The sequence below is a fragment of the Mesoplodon densirostris genome, chromosome 10 (assembly GCF_025265405.1).
Source record: "Mesoplodon densirostris isolate mMesDen1 chromosome 10, mMesDen1 primary haplotype, whole genome shotgun sequence".
NCBI classification, from domain to species: domain Eukaryota; kingdom Metazoa; phylum Chordata; class Mammalia; order Artiodactyla; family Ziphiidae; genus Mesoplodon; species Mesoplodon densirostris.
Window position 1 is genome coordinate 38,825,431 of NC_082670.1, and position 25,614 is coordinate 38,851,044.

The window sequence follows — 25,614 nt, forward strand, 5'->3', positions numbered from 1 at the left end:
TCTCCTCAGTCCCTGTCCTCCTTCCATACTTTTGTGGAAGGATTTAAGGTGACCAAGGGTTTTTTCCTTCTGTATTTAAGGATTTGATCACAGACACAAAATGCAGTTTATTCTTGTGCAGTTTTACTCTTGGACATATAATGGACCTTGGGAAACAGAGTGAAGCCATGTGTTAAACCTGCTTAATTTATGTTATAGTGCTTTAATGAAACTATAAGAGGAATGCAGTACTATACAAAAATGTTATCCTAGGTTTTTTCCTTCTGCAGTCCAGCTCTCTGAGCCATCTCTTCCTCCAGTTGCTATTTAGTGTATACTCAGAGATTGACAGCTAGGTGTGGTCCTCTGTTTTTGACTGCCCATGTTTTAGTCAAACTGATATAATTAATAAGATAAACCTGTTATGTGTATGTATGCATAGACATATACTTACAGATGTATTAATTATGCTAGGGTTTTCTTGATTACCACTCCTGATTAGAGCAGAATATTATTTTTACTTTCATAGTTGAACACTTAGGTACGGTGTAATTCTCCAGATTAGATTTTTCAGAGTAGATTTAGAGAAGGAATACAGTCAACTGGTAATGATATTTCAGTGCTGATTCCTTATAGTGTCTGCTATTTTACCATCTTTATATCAGTTGCTTTTGAAAATCACAATTCATTTGCGTTTATCGACTGCCTCTTATATGCCATCCATTTACACTAGGTGTTGGGGGTTCAAGAATGAATAGGACACATTCTCTGCCTATATACCATGTTTACAGACCTTTGCCATATGTTACCTTGCTGGCCTGTTCTTAGAAATCACCAGCAGACTTGGAATCAAACTGTTTGACCCTAATGAATCAGCTCAAGTTAATAATCTACCACTGTGGCACAGGTAGAAATTTAATTTTTCTATTAAAACATGAATGGAGACTCACTCCTACTGTGTTTACCCTTCCCAGAATGTAAGTTCCAGGGAGATGGAAATTATTTCATCTGTTCTGCCACAAGACCTAGTAATCAGAAGTAGGGCTGGGACGTTAAAAGTTTGAGAACCACTGTTGTACTTTCTTAGCGGTAACTGGAAGTGTACTTTTATCTTAATTCCATGTAGAATCTGATCACGCCCCAACGTGTACTGTCCCCCAGAGTTCTCTCCTGAGCACAGGCCTTGTCTCTGACTGCCTTCTGGATGTCTCACGAGCATGAACTCTGCTCAACCAGATTTTGCTTCCTCTGCATAGGAGGCACTCCAAAATGTTTGAGTTAAGTTGAACAGAAAGAATAAGTCCTGATGAGAGCAGCCGTGAAGTGTTTTCGTCTCTTTGTCCTAAGTTTTCTTAAAAAATCATGGAAGTAATATATACTTAGTGTTAAACTATTTAACTGATAAAAAATTTTATAAGTGAAAATCCCTTCTTAAACTCCTAAATCTCATTCTCCAGAAGTAACATTGTTTTAATGGTGGTTAAATATATTTTTCTTATATATATAAGTAAATATACACCCATTTTCTTCCCAAAAATAGGATTATACTACAAATTGTTCTGCAGCTTGCCATTCGCTTAACAGTCCATGTTGGATGTTGTTCCAACTTTCATGTCATTATTAGAAGCTTGCTTATCTGGAATAGCTAAGATCTCGCCTGTTCCATATTAATATTTCCAAAGTTTAGTTGTCTTAACTCTAAGGAAGAACAATGATGAAAAAGACATTTTGACATGTAATATGTAATATTTGCATAATTGTAAGCCAGTGCTCTAAAATGATTCTACACACCAAAATCTATAAATAACTGGGAAACATGGTTGGTTCCTGCAAGCAATTATGATATACCACATTGTCTGTACCACATGTATTATCCCTTTGTAACATCCTCAAGTGATGTTGGTTTTGTTTACAGCCGGGAGAACCAAATCATCACTGGGCGCTATGCATTGTAACAATACGTTTCATTTATTACAATGGTATTCTTTTTTAGTGGATGGGCATCTACAAAATCCTTTCTCAGTTCAGTTGTTTTGATGTTTTCGGTGTTTAGACTCTTAGCTCAGTGATTCTCTTTAGATTTATCTCATCCTTTTCAAAGACAGCATAATATTTTTATAGTATGAATTTGCTAATTTTTATTTAAACATTCCTCTTGAGGAAAAGCTTTAGAATACTTTTATTTAGCCATATTAATGTAGCTGTAACTTAAGTGGCTGGGGGGCGGTGGTGGTGGGATGAATTGGGAGATTGGGATTGACATGTATACACTAGTATGTATAAAACGGATAACTAATAAGAACCTGCTGTATAAAAAAGTAAAATAAAATTCGAAAAAATAAGCAATCTATAAATGTTTAATTGATGAACAAATCTATGCCTTTGTTCTTCCTACTCTTGAATCATTACATTTTTGTTTCCCTGTGACTCTTTCCCTGTGTATTTAAGCTTGTCAAGTTCTTTCTTGTTCTTAAGCCTTTGCTCTCCACTCCCCTTTCCACCAAAGCATTTTACTGTTTCCCTTTGTAAGCCTAGTAAAAGTCTCAAAATTCTCACATTTTGCATCTTATACATTCCCCTTATTCTTAACTTTACACTCAGAGTATGCTACCTTTCTCTCCTTTCCATTTCTTAACTTCTCAACCTTTACCACTGCCCAGTGCCTTTGGGAGATGCTAGGGGATACATAAAATCAGCATTTTTTTTTCCTTAAAAACTTTTTAGCCAAATACTTATTCATAGGAGATGTCCCATTTTATTGTAAGTAGAATCTTCAGAAATATTTGAAAGATAATTGCATCCATAAAGTAAAGACATGCTAAGAAAAAATGAGCAATCAGATAATAAGAGTATATAGAAATAAATATTTTTAAAAATCCTTTGAACAAATTAAATGACACAGTGGGCATAGCTGACAACCAAATGGTGATCTAGAAATTCCATCAAAGGAGATCTCTTAGAATATAGAGCAAAAAGGCAAAGATGGAATTGAGGTGGTTTCTGGACCCTGTGTGCATATTAGAATCATCTGAGATGCTTTTTAAAAACACTGATGTCCTGACCACAGACCAGTTAAATCCAGACTCCCTGGGAGTGGGTCCAGGCATCAGTGGCTTTTTAAAGCTTCTCAGGTAATTCTTCTTTTTTTTTTTTTCCCTTGGTTCTTTGCTGTACTTTATTGTTTTGTTTTTTTAACATCTTTATTAGAGTATAATTGCTTTACAATGTTGTGTTAGTTTCTACTGTATAACAAAGTGAATCAGCTATATGCATACGTATATCCCCATATCCCCTCTCTCTTGTGTCTCCCTCAGGTAATTCTAATATTTATCCCAGAAACATGTTTAGGAGACCTGGAGGATAGAACCAAGATGCCCAAAGTCTGTCTAATAAGACTTCTAGAAGCAGAGGACAGACAGTGAAGGAAAAGAAATATTAGTAGGAACTTTCCTGAGATCCTCAAAGACTTGTCTTCAGCATTTAAGGACCAGGATGTTAAGGCCTCTGCAGGAATGAAGGAAAGAAGATTAATAACACGTATATTCTGGTGATACATCCGAACCCCAGGAGTAAAGAAGATTCTTACATGTTCATAGAAAAAAATGGGAGCCACCTTGTGCATTCGGGAGGGAGGGAAACCTACCTGGCCTAACTGATCTGAACACAGCGTCTGCTCTGTCCCCCAGGTGGGGCTGTACTTAATTTCTCTGCTCTTTGTGATGCTGACCAGGCTCCCTTTGGAAGAGGTGTTCTTACAGTCGGTGTTAAGAAGGCAGTTTGCTCTTCTTTGTTCTCTCCTTCTGGCTGATCTCATCTGTGTTCTAGTTCAGTGATACACCTTTTCTTGTTTTCAAGCTCAGAGCTTTGCAGATTTTTCTGTCGCTCCATTGCCATCGTGGGGGAAGTTGATCCCTTAGTCTTTCAGCCCTTGGCATTTGGATGGTCTAATATTTTCTAGACCTTTTTTTGTTTTGTTTTAATGCTAATATAACTCTTTGCCTCCTACTTACTTAAGAACAGTAATTCATCCAAGTAAACAGGGTTAGTGACAGGAGTAATGGTAAATTTGGTGTATTAACTTTGCTTTTCTTCACTAATTACTGAGAAGGAAAGTGAGTTTACCAAAGCATTGTATGTATCTGAGAGAGACAATAAAGGAGGAAATAATTTATAGCAATCAAGGGGTAGCTCCATTTAGGATTCTCTTTCCTCTCCAGTCTTCATGATTGGACTTCCCAGAGTCTTTGGTCCCCGAAGAACTGATACAATAATCACTTCTGGAGGCTTGACTCAGAACTTTGGGATTGCGCTGGAAATACAGAAGGTATCCTCAATTAAGGGGAAGGTAGGAGAGCTAAAGAGAGAACCATGGTTAAATGTACAGTGCAGTGGCATTAAGTACATTCACATTGTTGTGCAGTTATCACCACTCTTCTCCAGAACTTTTTCATCTTCCTCAAAAGACACTCTATATCCATTAAACAACCACTCTATTCTCTGCTACCCTCAGCCCCTGGTAATCTCTGTTCTACTTTCTGTGTCTATAAATTTTCTAAAAATATTTATTTATTTAGTTGGTTGGTTGGTTGGTTGACTGGTTGTGCAGGGTGTTAGTTGCGGCAGGCGGGCTCCTTAGTTGTGGCATGCAGACTCTTAGTGGCAGCATGCATGTGAGATCTAGTTCCCTGACCAGGGATCGAACCTGGGCCCCCTGCATTGGGAGCGTGGAGTCTTATCCACTGTACCACCAGGGAAGTCCCTGTCTCTATAAATTTGCCTATTCTAAGTACCTCATATAAGTAGAATCATACAATATTTGTCCTTTTGTGTCTTGCTTATTTCACTTAACATAATGTTTTCAAGTTCATCCATGTTTAGCATGTATCAGAATTTCATTCCTTTTTATGGAATAATATTCATTTTAATAATAACATATAATACATATTGCGCACACACCATATTTTATTTATGGACACTTGGATTTTTTCCACCTTTTGGCTTTTGTGAATATACTACTGTATCTGTTTGAGTCTCTGGTTTTGCTTCTTTGGGGTACATACCTAGGAGTGGAATAGCTGGATCATATGGTGATTCTGTGTTTAATATTTTGAGGAACCACCAAACCTTTTCACAGAGGCTGCACCATTTTACATTACTACCAGCAGTGCATGAGGGTTCTGATTTCTCTACATCTTCACCAACACTTGTCATTTTTCCTTTTTTGATAACAACCATCCTCATGAGTGAGAAGTGGTATCTCATTGTGATTTTGACTTGCATTTCCCTTATGAATAAGGATGTTGAACATCTTTTCACGTGCTTACTGGCTCTTTGTATATCTTCTTGCAGGTTTCTTTTTTAAAGGAGAAAAAGTAAGTGTATGAGCATATATAAGAGCGTTGTTCATCATCTCCCCATTCCGCACCCCAGTGTGGAGGAAGCAAATTAACTGGGGGAAAGTAGGTGAATAAATACAGTGTGCAGTTTCATATAGACATATAGTCTGTCTTTATATTTGATCTCGTTTCCTCTGCATGCATGTATATCTCTCTTTTGTGTGTGTCTTGCCTACAAATAGATAACTACTCCTGACACTCCTGTGTTACTGGACTTGAATGTTTGATAGAGGCCTGGGGTTGAAAGTAAATGAGAGCTTTCCAGTTCGCCCTTACATGAATATTTTCAAAATTAGGATGCACTTATACTGCATTCAGTTACAGTCCTTTCCTTGTGTTTTCTCTCTTTCTTTTGTGTTTTAATTTTAGGAGACTGGAAGCCTTTATGGCCCAGACATCTATGGTACTTAGAAAGAGTGCTGCTGTAATTTTGTAATTTTCTGTGTTTCTAACAAATTAGCCAGTTCCTATATTCTTTTTTGTCTTCTTTCTGAAAACTCTTCTGTTAGACAGTAGGATAATCTGTGATACAAGATACCTATATTTTAACAAAGAGAACAACTACAACAGTAGGTAATATACATGGTTAATTAGTGGATAAACCTTTAAAATGATTTCTCATTTGGGGGAATATGACAATTTAGTTATGTTAACTGAAGTTTTCAGTACACTGTTGATGAAATTTTAAGCTTAGTCTCATTTTTCTGTGATGTCTCAGGTGTTTGCTGACCAGCACTTTGGAGAGTGCATGCTTATCTGGCATGTCCGTAACAGAACGAACTGTGTGTTCCCTCTCTGAGGCTCTGGGCAGCAATTTCCCCCTTTGGACAGTTCAGGACAGTGAGCTTTATCATAGATTAATATCCATAGCTACAGAGTGCTTTTAAATCCAGAATAAACCTAGGGTAGGGGAACGAAGAAAAGGCTCTCTTATGAAAAAAGGGAAATTTTCTTAGTGTGTCTTACCGTTTTTTAGGAATTATCTGTTCTTACGGCCTTTTTTTCATGTAACATTAGATCAAGGAAGAAGTTTTTCTTTATTTGTTTTGTTTGCTTACAAAAATCTATACCCCAAATGGTATAACTGGAATTAAGGGGAAGTACTTGGAATGTTCAGTTTATTTCTTTATTCTTCCAGATTTATCTGCCTTTGAAAGTTCAACAGAGTTTTAGTGTTGTTTTTATCTTTGTGTTTTAATTAATTTAATTCGTGCTACCTCTTTTCACATGGACCCCATACTAGTCAGAGTCATTCTGAGATTGCAAAGATTATTTGTATCCGTTCAAGTGTTAGAACCAAAAATGAAGAGCAAATTCCTTTATCAAATGAGATTTATAAAGTTTGCAAATCAACTTATACAAGTTCCCTATTTATTTAAATTTTAGCAAGCCATTGTTTCCAAAGGGGAGGGTTAGAACAAAAGAAAATGTTTTTTGATTGACAGTATTTTCATTTAAAAGTTTAGCTGATCTACAAATGACAAACATTCAAAAGAAAGGCATTGCCTTTGGATGTGTTGTAGTCATGCTTTCTGAATGCTCTGTTTTTAGCTTTTGGTGATACTTGTGCTCACACATGCTCTCTCTCAAATGATTTGAAAGTAAGTGGCAGACATCATGGCACCTCACCCCTAAATACTTCAGCATGTGTCTCCTAAGAATGAGGATATTATTCTGTATAAAACCACAATGCTATATCACACTCCAGAAGGCTAACATTATACAGTAATAATAAGGTAATGTATGGTCTGTTTTTCCAAATTTTCCTAATTCTCACAAAAATGTGCTTTTATAAATTTTTATTCCCCCTAATCCAGGATCCAGCCAAGGATCACACACTGCATTTGGTGGCTGTGTCTCTTTAGACTTTTTTAAACCAGAACAGGCCCGTTTTCTTTTTTTTTTAACTTTTTTTTTGTCTTTCATAACATTAACATTTTGAGGAGTCTAGGCCAGTTGTAGAATGTTCCACAACCTAATTTTGTCTTTTCTTCTTGATTAGTTTCAGGTTAAATGTTTTTGGTAGGAATACCACATGTATATGTCCCATTACATCACATCAGGAGGCATACTGATATTGGTTTGTGTTAATATAGAAGATGCAGAGTTTGGTCATGATGCAGATCACTTGTGTGAAGGGGGAGGTTTGTCAGGTCACTCCACTGGAAAGCCCTTTTTCCTTTTTTAATAATAAGTAATCTGTAGGTTCCTGTTTTGAGACCGTGTAGCTGTCCTGTTCCCTAATAACCTTTCATTTGGTGGTTTTAATTTGTTTTTTGATTTACTCCAGGGTTTCCCCAGGGGTTTACTGATGGATGTCTATGTACCTGTAAAGCACCAGGAAATTTTTTTGTGTGTATGTATTTTTCCAGGGATATGGTCCAACACCTCCAGAGTGCTTAAAAGATCTTTTCCCTCTGTTTTTGAGGTGGCTCCTGCAAATTTCTATGCATCAGAGAGTGTTTTATAAGTGGTAGGTTACTAGAATTTGGGAACAAACCCTGTTCATCTAATTTCCCTAATTATCTTGCCCAGCATCACACAACAAGTAGGTACTTAATTTTTGTTGTTGTTTGTTTGAGAACGCTTTGTTCTGGCCTTTCCCTTATCCTGCGCCAAGCATTTGGATCTTCTGTGTTTGGCATAAAGTGTACTAGAAAATAAAGCAAAGGGCTAAGCCCCTGGTTTTTGGTGTTCTCTTTGAAGATTTGGGGGCACAGCAAAATTTGATTTGTGTCTTTGTTGACACTGAAGTAAATTTAGGTCAATTGGAAATGATTTAAAACACTGTATCAACTATTATTTAGTTGTCTAATTATCAGTTGTATCAGTAAGACATTTTTCATGAGTGTAAAATAGCACTTTTTAACTGTGTAGGCAAGAGGGTCCCACAGGTGACTTAGGGAGCCTTATGTCCATTATTAGCCTAATACTGAAATAGCTGTAGAAGTGATTAATTCTTGTCTTCCCCTGCTCAACCAGGAGAGCAGTATGGAATTCATCATGGCAGCAGCCAGCAAGGTGTGTTTTGTTTTGTCTTGTTGATTAGCCTGTTGGTATTTGCCTTGCATGAAAAGTGTCTGTCATTTAGGTGACTGATGATAATAATAAGAGTAAACATTGGAATAGTATACTTTTAACATACACATTATACCATTTAATCCAGAAGATCACTCTGTGAAAGTAGATATTATTTTTATTCTAATGACACAGGTAGGGAAAAAGCTTAGAGAAGTTAGAGTAAGCACATTAAACAGCTTGTAAGGAGCTCCAGGTTCCTTGACCTTTCTGTCATTCCAGTCTAAAAGGTAGAGGCATTCTAAGGAATCTAAATATGGACAAAACATGGCCCTGCTCTCAAGGATCTTTTAAATACAACAAGTGTGTTGTCTTACGAATGTATTATAGACAACAAATCAAGGGGAGAGCTAAGGAAGTACAGAAAGGGCAGACAACTGCAAAATAGAAGGTCAAGTTTGGTATGATGGAGGTAGCATTTGAGTGGGAAAAATGGGGATTTTATTTTTCTTTAATTTTTTAAATTTTTATTTATTTTTGGCTGTGTTGGGTCTTCGTTGCTGCATGCAGGCTTTCTCTAGTTGCAGCAAGTGGGGCTACTCTTCGTTGAGGTGCACGGGCTTCTCATTGCAGTGGCTTCTCTTGTTGCAGAGCACCAGCTCTAGGCGCGCGGGCTTCAGTAGTTGTGGCTTGCGGGCCCTAGAGCACAGGCTCGGTAGTTGTGGCGCACGGGCTTAGTTGCTCCGCGGCACGTGGGATCTTCCCGGACCAGGGCTTGAACCCATGTCCCCTGCATTGGCAGGCGGATTCTTATCCACTGCGCCACCAGGGAAGCCCAAGAGTGGGGATTTTAAAAAAGAGTGACCAAGAGCATGGAGATGGGAAAGCACGGGACTTGTTATGGGAGAAGAATTGGTCTGGTTTGGCTAGAGCATGAGCTGCATGAAAGAAAGTAGTGGAAGCTAGACCTGAAAGATGGGTAAGGATCATGTTGTGGAGGGCCTGGAATGCCATGATAGGGAAGAACCTCATTCCAAAGGAACTTTTGAGCAGGAAATGAAAAATGTGGCTCTAAAAAAGACCCAGTAATAATCATGATAAATGTTTACATTTTTAAGTTATGACTTCGTGCTAATCTCTTAACATTTGTTATCTCATTAATGCCTCACAGTAACTCTATGAACAAAAACTCCATCCATTTTACAGATGTGAAACTGAGGCTCAGTGACTAAGTTTGCAAATGTCAAACAGATATTGCTGGAGCTAGGACTCAGACTGGGGTCTGTCATTTTGAAAGCCTGTCCTGTTTTCCACTGTGATGTATTGTCATTTCTTTATCAGATCACCTGATAAGTTCTTAATTCTCTGTCAAGAATATGGCTGTAGGAAAAGGATGTTTTCAAAGTTCTGAAAGGACTACTTCTCAATGTGTAATCATGCTAAGGAATGTAATCACTATCAAACCTGACTTGTTCTGCTCTCTAATTTGGGATCAGAGCTGGATGGGAAATTGAAGAGTTGGATGATGTTTCATTTACATGCCTCATGACATCAGTACATGCTCATAGCAAATGTTTTTATTTTCCTTTTCAGTGTTTAACCTTATTGGCCCTTAGTAAATCTTGGGTCAGGTAAAGCTCAGTTCCTAGGGGCATTTAAGATGCATAAAGAAGTGATACTTTCCTAGCTAAAATATGTTTCTTCTCAGCAGGTTGTCTACTTATAAAAGACAATGACTACTGATGAAGCTGCCAAGAACAATGGAGAAAGCCCCGCAGCAGCTGTTGCTGAACAGGGAGAGGATATTACCTCCAAAAAAGATAGAGGAGTATTAAAGGTGAGGCCACAAGGATGAATGACATTTAGGGAAATTTGCTATCTGGAAAGATTGTTAATAAAAGTCTTTTTTTGTTTTTTTGGTTGGAGGCGGAGATGGATAATGTTTATAGAGGCTTACTAAGTACCAAACACTGCAGTTAAATTCTCATTTTGTCTTCATAACTGGAGGTTTATTTATTTATTTTATTAGTTTCTGCTTTATAACAAAGTGAATCAGTCATACATATACATCTGTTTCCATATCCCTTCCCTCTTGCATCTCCTTCCCTCCCACCCTCCCTATCCCCCCGCTCCAGGCGGTCACAGAGCACCGAGCTGATCTCCCTGTGCTATGCGGCTGCTTCCCACTATCTACCTACCTTACGTTTGGTAGTGTATATATGTCCATTCCTCTCTCTCACTTTGTCACAGCTTACCCTTCCCCCTCCCCATATCCTCAAGTCCATTCTCAAGTAGGTCTGTGTCTTTATTCCTGTTTTATGGAGGTTTATTTTTAATCCCAGATTATAGATGGTAAAACTGAGGGCCAGCTAGGTAAATTAACTTGCCCCAAATCATATATCTTAGTAAATGCAGATCTGGGGTTTAGGTCCAAGTTACGTCTGACTCCAAAAGGCTGTGTCTCTCTATTCTCAGAGTGTATAAATGGGTTATTATTATTATTATTATTATTATTATTTTTTTTTTCGGTATGTGGGCCTCTCACTGTTGTGGCCTCCCCCGTTGCGGAGCACAGGCTCTGGACGCGCAGGCTCCGGATGCGCAGGCTCAGCGGCCATGGCTCACGGGCCCAGCCGCTCCACAGCATGTGGGATCTTCCTGGACTGGGGCACGAACCCGTGTCCCCTGCATTGGCAGGCGGACTCTCAACCACTGTGCCACCAGGGAAGCCCAATTTATTTTATTTTTATTTATTTTTGGCTGCGTTGGGTCTTTGTTGCTGCATGCAGGCTTTCTCTAGTTGCAGTGAGCAGGGGCTACTCTTCGTTGCAGTGCGCAGGCTTCTCATTGCAGTGGCCTCTCTTGTTGCGGAGCGTGGGCTCTAGGCATGTGGGCTTCGGTAGTTGTGGCTCATGGGCTCTAGAGCACAGGCTCAGTAGTTATGGCGCACGGGCTTAGTTGCTCCGCAGCATGTGGGATCTTCCCGGACCAGGGCTCGAACCTGTGTCCCCTGTGTTGGCAGGCAGATTCTTATCCACTGTGCCACCAGAGAAGCCCACAGAATATTTTTAGTTTGATGTTCCACTTATTTATTTTTGTTGCTTGTACTTTTTGTGTCATATCCAAAAAATTATTGCCAAGATTAATGTCAAGGAGATTTTTCCCTTGTTTTCCTTAGATGTTTTATAGTTTCATATCTTATATTTAAGTCTTTCATTGATTTTGAGTTAATTTTTGTGAGTGGTGTAAGATAGGGGTCCAATTTTATTCTTCATAGGGTTATCCACTTTTCCCTACATCTTTTACTGAAGAGATTATCTGTTCCTCATTGAGCATTCTTGGCTCCCTTGTCAAATATTAGTTGACTGTATATGCTACAGTTTATTTCTGGGTTCTCGATTCTGTTCCATTGGTCTGTGTGCCTCTTTTTATGACAGTACCATTCTGTTTTTATCACTATAGTTTTTAATATAGTTTGAAATCAGGAAATGTTATGCCTCCAGCTTTGTTCTTTCTCAGAATTGCTTTGACTATTTGGGATCTTTTATGGGTCTGTACTAATTTTAGCTTTTTTTTTCCTATTTCTGTGAAAAATGCAGAAATTTTGATATGTCTTGATATGTCTTGGATTGAATCTATAGATGTTTTTCAGTAGTATGGACATTTTAACATTTTTAATTCTTCTGATCCATGATCATAGGATACCTTTCCATTTATATGTGTCTTCTTCAGTTTCTTTCATCAGAATCTTATAGTTTTCAGTGTATAGATCTTCCACCTCCTTGGTTAAATTTATTTCTAACTATTTTATAGTTTTTGATGATATTGTGAATGGGATTTTTTATTGAGGTATAATTGACATATAACGTTTTATTAGTTTCGGGTGTACAGCATAATGATTTGACATTTGTATGTATTGTGAAATGATCACCACAATAAGTCTATTTAACGTCTGCCACCATACATAGTTTAAAAAATTTTTTTTGTGATGAGAACTTTTTAGATCTATTCTCTTAGCAGCTTCCAAATATGCAATACAATATTATTAACTATTGCATCATGCTGTACATTACATCCATGACTTATTCTGTAACTGAAGGTTTGTACCTTTTGACTCCCTTTACCCATTTCTCCCACCCTCCCCTCAAACTCTGACCTCTGGCAACCACCAATCTGTTTCTGTTCTTTGTATCTATAAATTTAGTTGTTTTTTTCTTTACTTTTCTTTCTTTTCTTTTCTTTTTTTTTTTTTTTGTGGTACACGGGGCTCTCACTGTTGTGGCCTCTCCCGTTGAGGAGCACAGGCTCCGGACGCGCAGGCTCAGCGGCCATGGCTCACGGGCCCAGAGGCTCCGCGGCATGTGGAATCTTCCTGGACCGGGGCATGAACCCGTGTCCCCTGCATTGGCAGGCGGACTCTCAACCACTGCGCCACTAGGGAAGCCCTTTTTTTTTTTAAGATTCCATATATAAGTGAGACCATACAGTGTTTGTCTTTCTCTGTCTGACCTATTTTCACTTAGCATAATTCCCTCAAGGTCCATCCATGTTGTTAGAAATGGCAAGATTTCATTCCTTTTTTTAAAAATAAGTTTATTTATTTACTTATTTGGCTGCACTGAGTCTTTGCTGCTGCTTTCTCTGGGGCTCTTATTGTGGTGTGCGGGCTTCTCATTGTTGTGGCTTCTTTTGTTGCAGAGCATGGGCTCTAGGTGCACGGGCTCAGTAGTTGTGGCTCTCGGCCTCTAGAGCGCAGGCTCAGTACTTGTGGTGCATGGGCTTTGTTGCTCCGCGGCATTTGGGATCTTCCTGGACCAGGGCTCGAACCCGTGTCCCCTGCATTGGCAGGCAGATTCTTAACCACTGTGCCACCAGGGAAGTCCCGATTTCGTTCTTTTTTATGGCTAAATAATCATCCATTGTGTGTGTGTGTGTGTGTGTGTGTGTGTGTGTGTGTGTGTGTGTGTGTGTGTGTGTGTGTGTGTACATATATATATATATATATAAAACATACAAATATATATATATTTTCTTTATCCATTCATTTATTGATGAACACAGGTTGTTTCCATATCTTGGCTAATGTAAGTAATGCTGCAGTGAACATGGCGAGGGTGCATGTATCTTTTTCAGTTAGTGTTTTCATTTCTTTTGTATAAATACCCACAAGTGGAATTGTTGGATCATATGGTAGTTCTACTTTTAATCTTTTGAGGAACCTCCATACTGCCCTCCGTAGTGGCTGCACCAATTTACATTCCCACCAACAGTGCAAGAGGGTTCCCTTTTCTCCACATCCTCACCAACACTTTTTATTTCTTTTTGATGACAGCCATTCTGACAGGTGTGAGGTGATATCTCATTGTGGTTTTGGTTTACATTTCTGGGATTGTTTTCTCTATATCTTTTTCAGATATTTTGTTAGTGTGTAGAAACACAACTGATTTCTGTATATTGATTTTGTAATTCTGCAGCTTTACTGAATTCATTGATTAGTTCAAACACTTTTTTTTGATGAAGTTGCAGTAATCATTTTTTTTCCTTTAGGATTTCTAGGCTTTTGAGCTAAGAAGGTTGTAGAATCTAAGTTCACAGTGTTTATGTGGTGATATGAGGGTGGGGCAAGGAGGACACATCTCAAAAAAGAATTTAGGAGCAAATAATTGAATTCTTCAGGGGCTTCCCTGGTGGCGCAGTGGTTGAGAGTCTGCCTGCCGATGCAAGGGACACGGGTTCGTGCCCCGGTCCGGGAGGATCCCACATGCTGCGGAGCGGTTGGGCCCGTGAGCCATGGCCACTGGGCCTGCGCGTCCGGAGCCTGTGCTCCGCAACGGGAGAGGCCACAGCAGTGAGAGGCCGGCGTACCGCAAAAAAAAAAAAAAAAAAAAAATTTGAATTCTTCAGATAAAAATTCAGACCCTTCCCCCCAAAAAATGTTTATTGGACATTAGCTACCATCCTCTGTTATCTAATAAAAATGATTAATTTGGCATAAGTGATTGACAGAATAAATTATACACCACATGCCTGGATTTGATTTTCTTTTCCCAGAACTGACCAACTGCATTAGTGGCTTGCTCTGCCAAGAACAAAATAAATATACTGGATTTTATGATAGTTAAATGTTTTTCAACTCGGAGTTTTTTGGCATTTCCTTTACTAGAACACAAGTTATTCAGTATCATATCAAACTGTGCAGTGGTACTGTTTTTTTTACACTTTGAATATTCTTCAAATAGTAGGACGTATAACTTTATATCAGGAAATTGGGCTTTTTGAAATTAAACCAAACTAGTGGGATCTAGTCAAAAGATAATGTTTTTAGCAAAGGAGAGAAATAAAAATCTCACCTTTGAAACTTTGCTTCAGACTTCTTCTTGTTTTGAAAGTCCACTAATCTTTTTGAAAGTCCACTAATCTTTGAATGTTTTTGAAAGTCCACTAATCTTTTTGGTCTAATTCAGTTTGTACATGGACTAACTGTGTTTTGAAAGATTTCAGTGTCAAAAGATGAGGCATTAAACCAATGAAACAAGATCTATTGATTAATTATTTTGAGAGAATAGTGTGATTAACAATACAATTAAGTATAGCATTAAAGATTTAGAGTAGTACAGGATAATTTTGTAACAGTGAGGATCATTGAGAGAACTGGGAGGGAAGCCTTTAGAAAGGACAGACAGTTGTTTGCAAATGTGCCTCAGTGATGTGGAAGGGACTGTGTGACCTCTTTATTCTCTGATTAGAAATAAAATGTTTAACCTCATTTTTCTTGACATTTGTCTTTTCTAGATTGTCAAAAGAGTAGGGAATAGTGAGGAAACCCCGATGATTGGAGACAAAGTTTATGTCCATTACAAAGGAAAATTGTCAAATGGAAAGAAGTTTGATTCCAGTCATGATCGAAACGAACCATTTGTCTTTAGTCTTGGCAAAGGTAAGAGGGTTTTTGTTTTTTTTGAGTTGTTTTGCTTAGATTTATTGCTATTTATATTATACGGGAGCTAGTGGATCCTGTCCTTGCCAAAAGTGAAGATGTTTTGGAGCAGTAGTTCTCATGGATCCTATCCTTGCCAAAAATAAAGATATTTTGGAGCAGTAGTTCTCAAAGTATGGTCCATGGATCCCTGTGGGGTCCCGGAGATACTTTTAGGGGGTCCATAGTGTCAAAATTATTTTCATAATAATACTAAGATTTTATTTATTTATTTATTTATTCATTCATTCATTCATTTATTTTACTGTGTTGACATTTGCACCGATGGTACCAAGCTGCAATGGTGAATATTTGCTGGAGCCTTAGCACAAATCTAGGCAATGGCACCAAACTATACCATTAGTATGCCCTCACTCACTGTTTAAATAAGAAAAAAAAAGAAGGCCAGTTTCACTTAAGAATGTCCTTGATAAGGTGTAAAACATATTAATTTTATTAAATCCTAATGAGTTTCACATTGTTTTGATATTTTGTGACAGATGGGAAAGCACACATAAAACACTTCTGCATCCCCAACTACAGTAGCTATCTCAAGGGAAAGCACTCGTGTACTTGGCTTTAGTCAAGAGCTGAACTAGCTGCATTTTTTTCCATGAAGCACCATTTTTTTTTTTTTTTTTTTTTTTTGCGGTACGCGGGCCTCTCACTGTTGTGGCCTCTCCTGTTGCGGAGCACAGGCTCCGGACGTGCAGGCTCAGCGGCCATGGCTCATGGGCCTAGCCGCTCCGCTGCATGTGGGATCTTCCTGGACTGGGGCATGAACCTGTGTCCCCTGCATCGGCAGGCAGACCCTCAACCACTGTGCCACCAGGGAAGCCCGAAGCACCATTTTTATTTGAAAGAGCAAACTATGATTATTCAGACTTGATTTTTCCATATTTGGCAGATATTTTCTTGCAAATGAATGAAGTGAGCCTGTCACTTCAAGGACAGCAACTGACAGTATTTGTTGCCATTGAGTTTTCAAGTGAAAATTACAGTTTTGGAAAATTTGTATCTGCTACTCAGAGCTTGACAGCTTCCCAAAACTTAAAAGACTTCTGTTGAGATCAATGAGTATTAATGAATGTGATTTTTAAAATATCATGAAATGAAATGTGTTAACATTTGGAAGATTTTGTGACTCAGTGAACAATATTTTCCCAATGACCAATGCAAGACGTTATAAAATTACGCATGAGTAAAAGGTCCATTTGATGTGTAAGCTAGACCAATGGATTTTAACGTAACATAATATGAAAAGTTCATTGATAACGGTTTCAGATTCCACATTGCAACTAACCTTTATGAAACTACCACTTGTCCAGTTTTGATGTAGTATCAGATTATATTCATAATTATCTGAAAAGGCTATTAAAAAACTCCTATCTTTTCTGATTATCTATATGTGTGGGTTTGGATTTTTTCCATATACTTCAGCCAAAAATTGCAACAGATGAATCCAAAAGTAGGTATGAGAATCTGGTTGTCTTTTATTAAGTCAGACACATTTTACATTTGTAAAGTGATAAAACAACGTCACTCTTCTCACTAATTTTTTTCTTTTGGGAAATATAGTTATTTTCCATAAAAATAATTTATGTTAACATATGAGGTTATTGTTATTTTAAATGAACTGGTAAATAACTATTAAAAAAAATTTTAATATGGTAAATATCAATAGATACAGCATACAAACAAAAGGACCTTAGGGTCTTCAATTTTTAAGATGTAAAGGGGTCCTGAGGATAAAAAGTTGAGAACCACTGTTTTAAAATCTTAAATGTGATTTTTTACTAATTTCTTTACAAATGCTTTTAAATGTCTTCAGTTAATTTAGTATTCTTATTTTTTTTAATCTTGGAAGAAGAATCATACCCCATAGATCAAATTGAACTTTGTGGACCATGTGGCTTGTTGGAAGTTAGTGGCTGAATTACAAAGTCTTTTTACTCTTATCTGCCACAGATATAGCAGACTTCTAGTTTGTTCCCAGATCAAGTGTAGGAGCAAAGGGGCGATCCCCCCCATTCACCACCATGGCTCAATGTTGAAAAATTCCTTTCTTTTTCTGACTCTACACCTTGGTTGAGTTGCTAGCTAAGCAAGGATGTGGGAAAGGAAACAGCAAGTAGCTAAGGAGTTAAACTCTTTCTGCCTCTCTGCCTTCCCTGGTACCCACAGGCATTTCTATGTCCTGGTGACTTCTGCTTCCTGTACAGCTGTACTCTCTCCAAGTTCTAGTGCTGGCTATGCCACTGCTCCCTTCTCCTTTGGGTCCTCAGTGAGTTAATGGCTCATGTGAGATTAATCTTGTGTTCAATAAGATAGCAATCAAAATCAAATACAGATTTTTTTTTCTTAACATAGCAGATAAGGATGACGGTTAACTTAAACTTTTTTTCATTTTTGTTGATGTAAGGATGTGAATTTCCAGGGCCACCAGCATGGCTGTGGCATCATTATTTAATTTAGATGACCTCAGAGTAAATGGCCTCATCAGACCTTTTTGTTCCCACTGCCCTCCGCCTTTGAATTTCTGTCTTGAAGAAGTTGGTAGGTTTAAGATAATAGGTCTCCTCTCAGCAGTTATCTTTGCAAGTAGACTTAAGAATTGCTTCTCTATCCAGATTTTCTCAACAAAACATGCAATGGTGAGTGAGTCTTTCATCTTTCCTAGAATTTTGAGCAGAGAGAAAAGTGGCAACTTCCAGTTGACTTGGTACCTATGGCAACACCTATCTAGAGACAGTGTTGTCTCATGGGGAGAGCATCCAGCTGGGTGTTGGGAACCCGGGGTTCCTGTCTTTGCTCTTTCCTGTGGTATGTTAACATGAGTAAGCCACCTAACCTTCCCTGCTCTTACAAAAAGGAAGCGTCTGTAGAAGAGCTTTGAGATTAATCCTGAGTCTAAGATTCCATTCTTGTATATTCTGCAAAGAGTACAGGAACAAAAACTGTAAAGGACTAAACCCAACACAATTACAGAACCTTTAGAGGCCCCCTTAAGATGATAATTAGAAATATGAGACTAGAGCAGTATCCCTCTGGTAAAACTTCTATAACTTAATGTGTTCAGTTGCCTATAAAACAAACATTGGTTAGGCAGTTCATAGTTTTATACCTATATGTTATGGCAGTAGCTACTTCATAACATAATGAAGAAAAATAATATAAATAACTGTAGCACAAATATTGTACATTGAACTCTCTTGATCCCTTATATTGTACCTCTCCCAAGGGAATAAATAGAAATATTTCAGTGGAAAGTCACACTGATTTTGGGGTTCTTTTGTGACTTCAGTATTTAAAATAGAATCATAAGAACTTATCTATAAAAATTGCATTAAAAATACACATACCATATGTATAAATTTGAGGTATACCTACACATTGTTTGTATGTGTGTCTGTTGTTCTTTTTGTACCATCTTTGAAACTCTGTGCTTCACTTCCCTCATATATAAAGTGATGATAATAATAGTATATACAATTATATGTTGAGGATTAAATAAGATATTACACACTGTTGCTTAGCACTCAGCCTAATACATAGTAAGCACTCAAATCTTTTGTTACTGTTGTTGTTACAGTACTGGGATTATTGGTTGGCTTTACAATGGAGTGGCAAGAGCTGTGTTACAGCAGTTTGGGTCCTCACTCCTATTTACTATGCCTGCATACAGACCTTTTGAATGCTTAACCATCTTTTTTAGCCCCAGGAAGTCTGGAAAAACAACAACTGGATCAATCTAAGACAGTTGGTTATCACCACTGCAGAATATGTTAGAGAAATTAGAATGATGATGGTTTCCCTCACTGGATTTTCTTAACTAAATCTTTGTTACATGTTCTGAATTCCTAGAACTGTGTCCATAACCCATCTTAAAAGAAGTTGAAATAAGAATGACTCAGGATTTTCAAGTATACTTCCACAACAGGGGTTCTGTTCTTTCCCCTTCCCTGCCTGCAGCAAATATGTTATCACTAAAATTGGGAAGGGATGGGTTTGGGGGCTGAAAGAATTGTATCTACCTCTGTTCTTATAAGTAAATCCAAGGACACTAAAGCTTCACGCCTTCCCCATCTACCCCTATATAAAGGTCTGGTGATTTCTGATAAAAGGCTACTTCAGTGAAGTGGTTTTTTGTGTTCTTCGTATATGACTAACATGGTTGGGAATTATGAAGATAAAAATCCTCTCTCATATTCTCCCCCCAGATTTGAGAAGAGAAACAAACCAGTCATTTTGGATTTTTCACATACCTATACTTCTCTCTTACTATTGAGATTAAACCATAATGAAGTAAATATCAGTGATCTGCTTTTAATGTTAATCTAACCTTATTAGATGCATGATGACCCATGTTTATTGGTAAAAACATCTTTTAATTTAGCAGTCATTAGCATATTGGAGTAAAAGGGAGAAAGTATATGTTGAAAGACTAATGGCTAATACTTTTTAACTACTTACAGTGCCAGGCAAAGGGCGTAATGCGTTATCTCATTTAATCCTCACACCAATCCTATTACTACTTTCTAGATTTTTTGGTACAATTTATTTAGTATAGTTTAGGTGACAATTAGTCATTAACATTTGTATATAAGACTGAGTTTTTTATTGAGGTACTATTTACATATAATAAAACTTAACCCTTTTAAAGGGTATATAGCTTGATGAATTTGGGTAATAGTTGTGTAACCACCACCACAGTCAAAATATAGAACAGTTTCCTCACCCTAAAAAGTTTTCTTATGGACCCAGGGCCATGGAATCACTAATCTGGCTTCTGTTACTATAGTTTTGCCTTTTCCAAAAATTCATATAAATGGAATCATATATCATCTTTGGCATTTGACTTCTTTCACTTAGCATAACGATTTTGAGATTCATGCATGTTGAATTGCCAAGGAGCATTTTACAAGTATGGAAACACCACAATTTGTTCATCCATTCAAAAAATCGGACATTGGGGTTTCCAGTTTGGGGCTATTATGAATAATGTAATGAACATTCATATACCTGTCTTTGTGTGGTTATGTTGGGTAAATTTATTTTGGGGTAAAAACCTGGGAGTGGACTTGTTGATCATATGGTAAAACATACGTTTAACTTTATAAGTTACTACCATACTGTTTTTTCAAAGTGGCTGTACCATTTTGCATTCTCACCAGCAGTGTTTGAGAGTTTGTTTTTCACATGCTTGTCAACCATTAGTACTATCAGTCTTTTTAACTTTGGCCATTTTAATGGGTGTGAAATGGTATCTCATTTTGGTTTTCAGTTGCATTTCCCTGGTAACTGGTCACATTGAGGGTATCTTTTCTTGTGCTTAGTGGACATTTGTATATTTTCTTTTGTGAAGTATCTGTTCAAATCTTTTGCCCATTAAAAAAAAACAATCCTTCTGAGCTGTACTCAACAAGACAAGCACTTAATCAGATGTGTATTTTGCAAGTGTGTTCTCCCAGTCTCTGGCTTGCCTTTTCATTTTCTTAATTGATATTTCAAAGAACAAAAGTTTTTAATTTTGATGAAGTCCACTTTACCAGTTTTTAAAAAATGTTTTAGGTACCTACTATAACCATTTTAGTTTTGGTTTGCTTTGGTTTTTTTGTTTACATATGAGGAAACTAAGGTACAGAGAGAGATTAAGTAATTAGCCCAAAGTTAATATGGTAAAGTGGCAGAGCCAGGATTCAAAGCCAGGCAGTGTCTTTCAAGTTATGTTAGATCTTAAGGTTTAAAACTAGCCTAAACACTAAGTATAGAAACAAAGTAGGTCCTGGTCCAGCAGAATTTACTTAGTGCCTGCTGTACACCAGACATTTTTCTTACAGGAATGATGTAGTTAATGAGGTTTATCAAAAGCAAAATTATTGCTATTACATGCTTGGTATTGTGGGCCTAATTCCTATTTTTAAAGTTTTATTTTTATTTGAAGTGTATTTTTTTTTCACATATTTTAGGCCTTGACAACGTTTTACAAGTAGTAAAATACACTTACCAGTAATGGGTAACCATGCAGCCAGCTTCTTGTGGGTTGTGGTTTAACCATGTATTCCCTTTAATTTCTGTTGATACTCTTGCTCCCCCATAAATATATTCTTAACATCTGTTAACTTTTTTTTTTTTTTTTAACCTGCAGTTTAGGAGCACTCAGGATTCGGAAAGAAGGCTTTTAGGCCAAAATATTTAATTTTCCTAACCCTCCCCAAAAATGTGAGCCAGAAAGACAGCAAACTTTCAGAAAGTACTTTCTTTGGCTTTACCTGGTACTTTCTAATAGAGTAAGAATGCTTCCAGTTTCATCGCTGAGTGGATATTAAGGAGAAGCTAATTTAGGTAGGGGTGAGAGCAGACTGGGGGAAGCTAACACATTTCTAACTCTATTTAAATTAGATACTGCAGCATGGACCATGTTCCTTTATTGAGTATAATATTGTGGTTTTAAGTTCTTTGGGAAATAAAAAATAAACAAGACATGACTCCTGCCTTCAGGTATCTAGCAGTTTAGCCTGGCAGAGTTGATCATTAAGGTTGTCCCAGCACAGATTATTTTCTCCCCCTGTTTTTGAAATGATAAGCCATGAGGGTGGGGAGAGATCATCTGGTGATCAGTTTCTTAGTAATTAAATAGAGAAATGGCAAAAAATAGAATGTAACATAAGACATATAAACACTTTAAAAGAATCTTAACATATAAACGAGTTTGTTGAATTCATAATCAGATACTTTTGGTAGGGAATAGGGATGATTATCAGAGCCCTTTTATAAGACATTTAAAAATAAGACTAAATAAAATTTATAAGAGGAGAAAAATACACAGGAAAAACTTTGCTTTATCTAACATAAAAAGAAAGACAATGTCAATATTATCAATGGTTTCAAATGCAAACATGCATTTAAAGGTTAGATAGTCAATAATTTTATCAAGGATGCCAAGACTGTTTATTGAGGAAAGGACAGTCTTTTCAACAAACGATGCTGGGAAAACTAGATATTCACATGCAAAAGAATGAAGTTAGACCCTTACTTTACATCACATACAAAAATTAACTCGAAATAGATCAAAGATATATAAGACTTAAAACTGTATTAGAAGAAAACTTGGAGGCAAAGCTTCCTGACATTAGATTTGGCAATGATTTCTCGGATATGACACCAACAGCAAGGCAGCAAAAGTAAAAACTACATAAATTGGACTACATCAAAATAAAAACTGTGCATCAAAGGATACAATAATGAAGTGAAAAGGCAGCCTAAAGAATGGGAGGAAATATTTGCAAATCATGTATGTGACAAGGGGTTAATATCCAGAATATATAAAGAACTCCGATAATCCAACAACCAAAAAACCTCAAATAACCTGATTATAAAATGGACAATGGACTTAAATAGACATTTCCCTAAAGAAAATATACAAAAGGACTACAAGCATATGAAACGATGCTCTACATCACTAAATCATTAGGGAAATACAAATCAAAACCACAATGAGAGGGACTTCCCTGGTGGTCCAGTAGTTAAGACTCTGCACTCCCAATGCAGGGGCCACGGGTTTGATCCCTGGTCAGGGAACTAAGATACTGCATGCCATGTGGCACAGCCAAAAAAAAAAAAAAAATTTTAACAATATCATCTCACACCATCAGGTACTATTTAAAAAAAAAAGAAAAAGAAATTTGCAAGTGTTAGCGAGTTGTGGAGAAATTGAAAACCCCGTGCACTGTTGGTGGGAATGTAAAATAGTGTAGCCACTATGGAAAACAGTATGGTAGTTCCTCAAACAATTAAAAATAGAGTTAACCTATGATCCAGCAATTCCACTTCTCCGTATATACCAGGGTCCTAATGAGATATGTGTACACCCATATTTGTAGCATTGTTCATTATAGCTGAAAGGTGGAAGCCACCCAAATGTTTGTCTATAGACAAATGGATAAACAAAATGTCTTATGTACATACAATGGTATATTTCTATAAAGGAGTATTATTCACATGGGACAAAACTGATGAACCTCGAGGACATTACACTTAAGTGAAATAAACCAGTCACAAATAGACAAATAATGCATGATTCTACTTACATCTAAAGAAATCTAAAGTAATCAAATTCATAAAAACAAGTAGAATAAAATTCTTGCCGGGGCTTGGGACAGGAGGAAAAGAGGAGTAGTTTAATGAGTAGACTTTTAGTGTTGCAAGATGAAAAGTTCTGGACATTGGTTGCACAACAGTGTGAATATACTTAGCTGTGCACTTAACAGTTGAAATGGTCATTTTTATGTATTTTACCACAATTTAAAAAATTTTTAATCAATAAAAAAGAATGTTCTAAACTGGTCACTATAGTCTATTATAAGTGAAAGTATTCAGTGATTAAATTAAAATGTTATATATCGTATGATTTTTTAATAGACTTTATTTTTTTAGAGCAGTTTTAGGTTCACAGCAAAATTGAGCGGAAGGTAGAGAGATTTCCCGTGTACCCCCTGCCCCGCCATGTGCATAACCTCCCCCTCTTATCAGCACCCCCTCCAGGATGGTGCATTTGTTACAACTGATGAACCTACAATGAGCCTATAAAATTTGATTTTCTGAGAGATCACCTTCCTCCCCACGGATACACCAGAAATACAGCTACACGTGGAACAACTCCTACAGAACACCTACTGAACGCTGGCAGAAGACCCCAGACCTCCCAAAAGGCAAGAAACTCCCCACATACCTGGGTTGGGCAAAGCGGAGAGATTCCCGCACAGAGGATCGGTGCCGAGCGGCACTCACCAGCCCGAGAGGCTTGTCTGCTCGCCCGCCGGGGCGGGCGGCACTGGAAGCTGAGGCTCGGGCTTCGGTCAGAGCGCAGGGAGAGGACTGGGGCTGGCGGTGAGAACTCAGCCTGAAGGGGGCTAATGTGCCACAGCTAGCCGGGAGGGAGTCTGGGAAAACTCTGGAGCTGCCGAAGAGGCAAGAGACTTTTTCTTCCCTCTTTGTTTCCTGGTGCGCGAGGAGAGGGGATTAAGAGCGCTGCTTAAAGGGGCTCCACAGACGGGCGCGAGTCGCGACTGAAAGCGCGGAACCCAGTGACAGGCGTGGGATGCTGGGGCTGCTGCTGCCGCCGCCAAGAAGCCTGTGTGCGAGCGCAGGTCACTGTCCACACCGCCCTTCCGGGAGCCTGTGCAGCCCGCCACTACCAGGGTCCCGGGATCCAGGGGTGGCTTCCCTGGGAGAACGCACGGCGCACCTCGGGCTGGTGCAACGTCACGCCGGCCTCTGCCGCCGCAGGCTCGCCCTGCACTCCGTGCCCCTCCCTCCCGCCCGGCCTGAGTGAGCCAGAGTCCCCGAAGAGGCTGCTCCTTTAACCCTGTCCTGTCTGAGCGAAGAACAGACGCCCTCCGGGGACCTACACGCAGAGGCGGGGCCAAATCCAAAGCTGAGACCCAGGAGCTGTGAGAACAAAGAAGAGAAAGGGAAACCTCTCCCAGCAGCCTCAGAAGCAGCGGATTAAAGCTCCACAATCAACTTGATGTACCCTGCATCTGTGGAATATATGAATAGACAACAAATCATCCCAAATTGAGGAGCCAGGAGTCAGTGCTGTGCCTCTGAGGTGGGAGAGCCAACTTCAGGACACTGGGCCACAAGGGACCTCCCAGCTCCACATAATATCAAACGGCGAAAATCTTCCAGAGATCTCCATCTCAACACCAGCACCCAGCTTCACTCAACGACCAGCAAGCTACAGTGCTGGACACCCTATGCCAAACAACTAGCAAGACAGGAACACAACGCCACCCATTAGCAGAGAGGCGACCTAAAATCATAAAAAGTCCGCAGACACCCCAAAACACACCATCAGACGTGGACCTGCCCACCAGAAAGACAAGATCCAGCCTCATCCACCAGAACACAGGCACTAGTCCCCTCCACCAGGAAGCCTACACAACCCACTAAACCAACCTTAGCCACTGGGGACAGACACCAAAAACAACGGGAACTACGAACCTGCAGCCTGCAAAAAGGAGACCCCAAACACAGTAAGATAAGCAAAATGAGAAGACAGAAAAACACACAGCAGGAGAATGAGCAAGATAAAAACCCACCAGACCTAACAAATGAAGAGGTAATAGGCAGTCTACCTGAAAAAGAATTCAGAATAATGATGGTAAAGATGATCCAAGATTCTATTTCCAAGATCCAAAATCTTGGAAATAGAATAGACAAAATGCAAGAAACAGTTAA

At 38.4% G+C, this 25,614-nt stretch overlaps 1 protein-coding gene across 5 annotated transcripts in view; it reads left to right on the top strand.

Annotated features, from left to right (window-relative positions):
• Window positions 1-25,614, top strand: part of FKBP5 (FKBP prolyl isomerase 5) — a 111,669-nt gene that overhangs the window by 33,266 nt on the left and 52,789 nt on the right. For 3 of the 5 annotated variants that reach the window (XM_060109385.1, XM_060109383.1, XM_060109386.1), the window contains 2 exons: window positions 10,102-10,230; window positions 15,186-15,330. In XM_060109385.1, coding sequence (XP_059965368.1) covers window positions 10,126-10,230; window positions 15,186-15,330 — 250 coding nt within the window. In that variant the 5' untranslated portion in view covers window positions 10,102-10,125. The remainder of the gene's footprint in view (window positions 1-10,101; window positions 10,231-15,185; window positions 15,331-25,614) is intronic. The other 2 variants (XM_060109384.1, XM_060109387.1) reach the window with 1 other exon arrangement.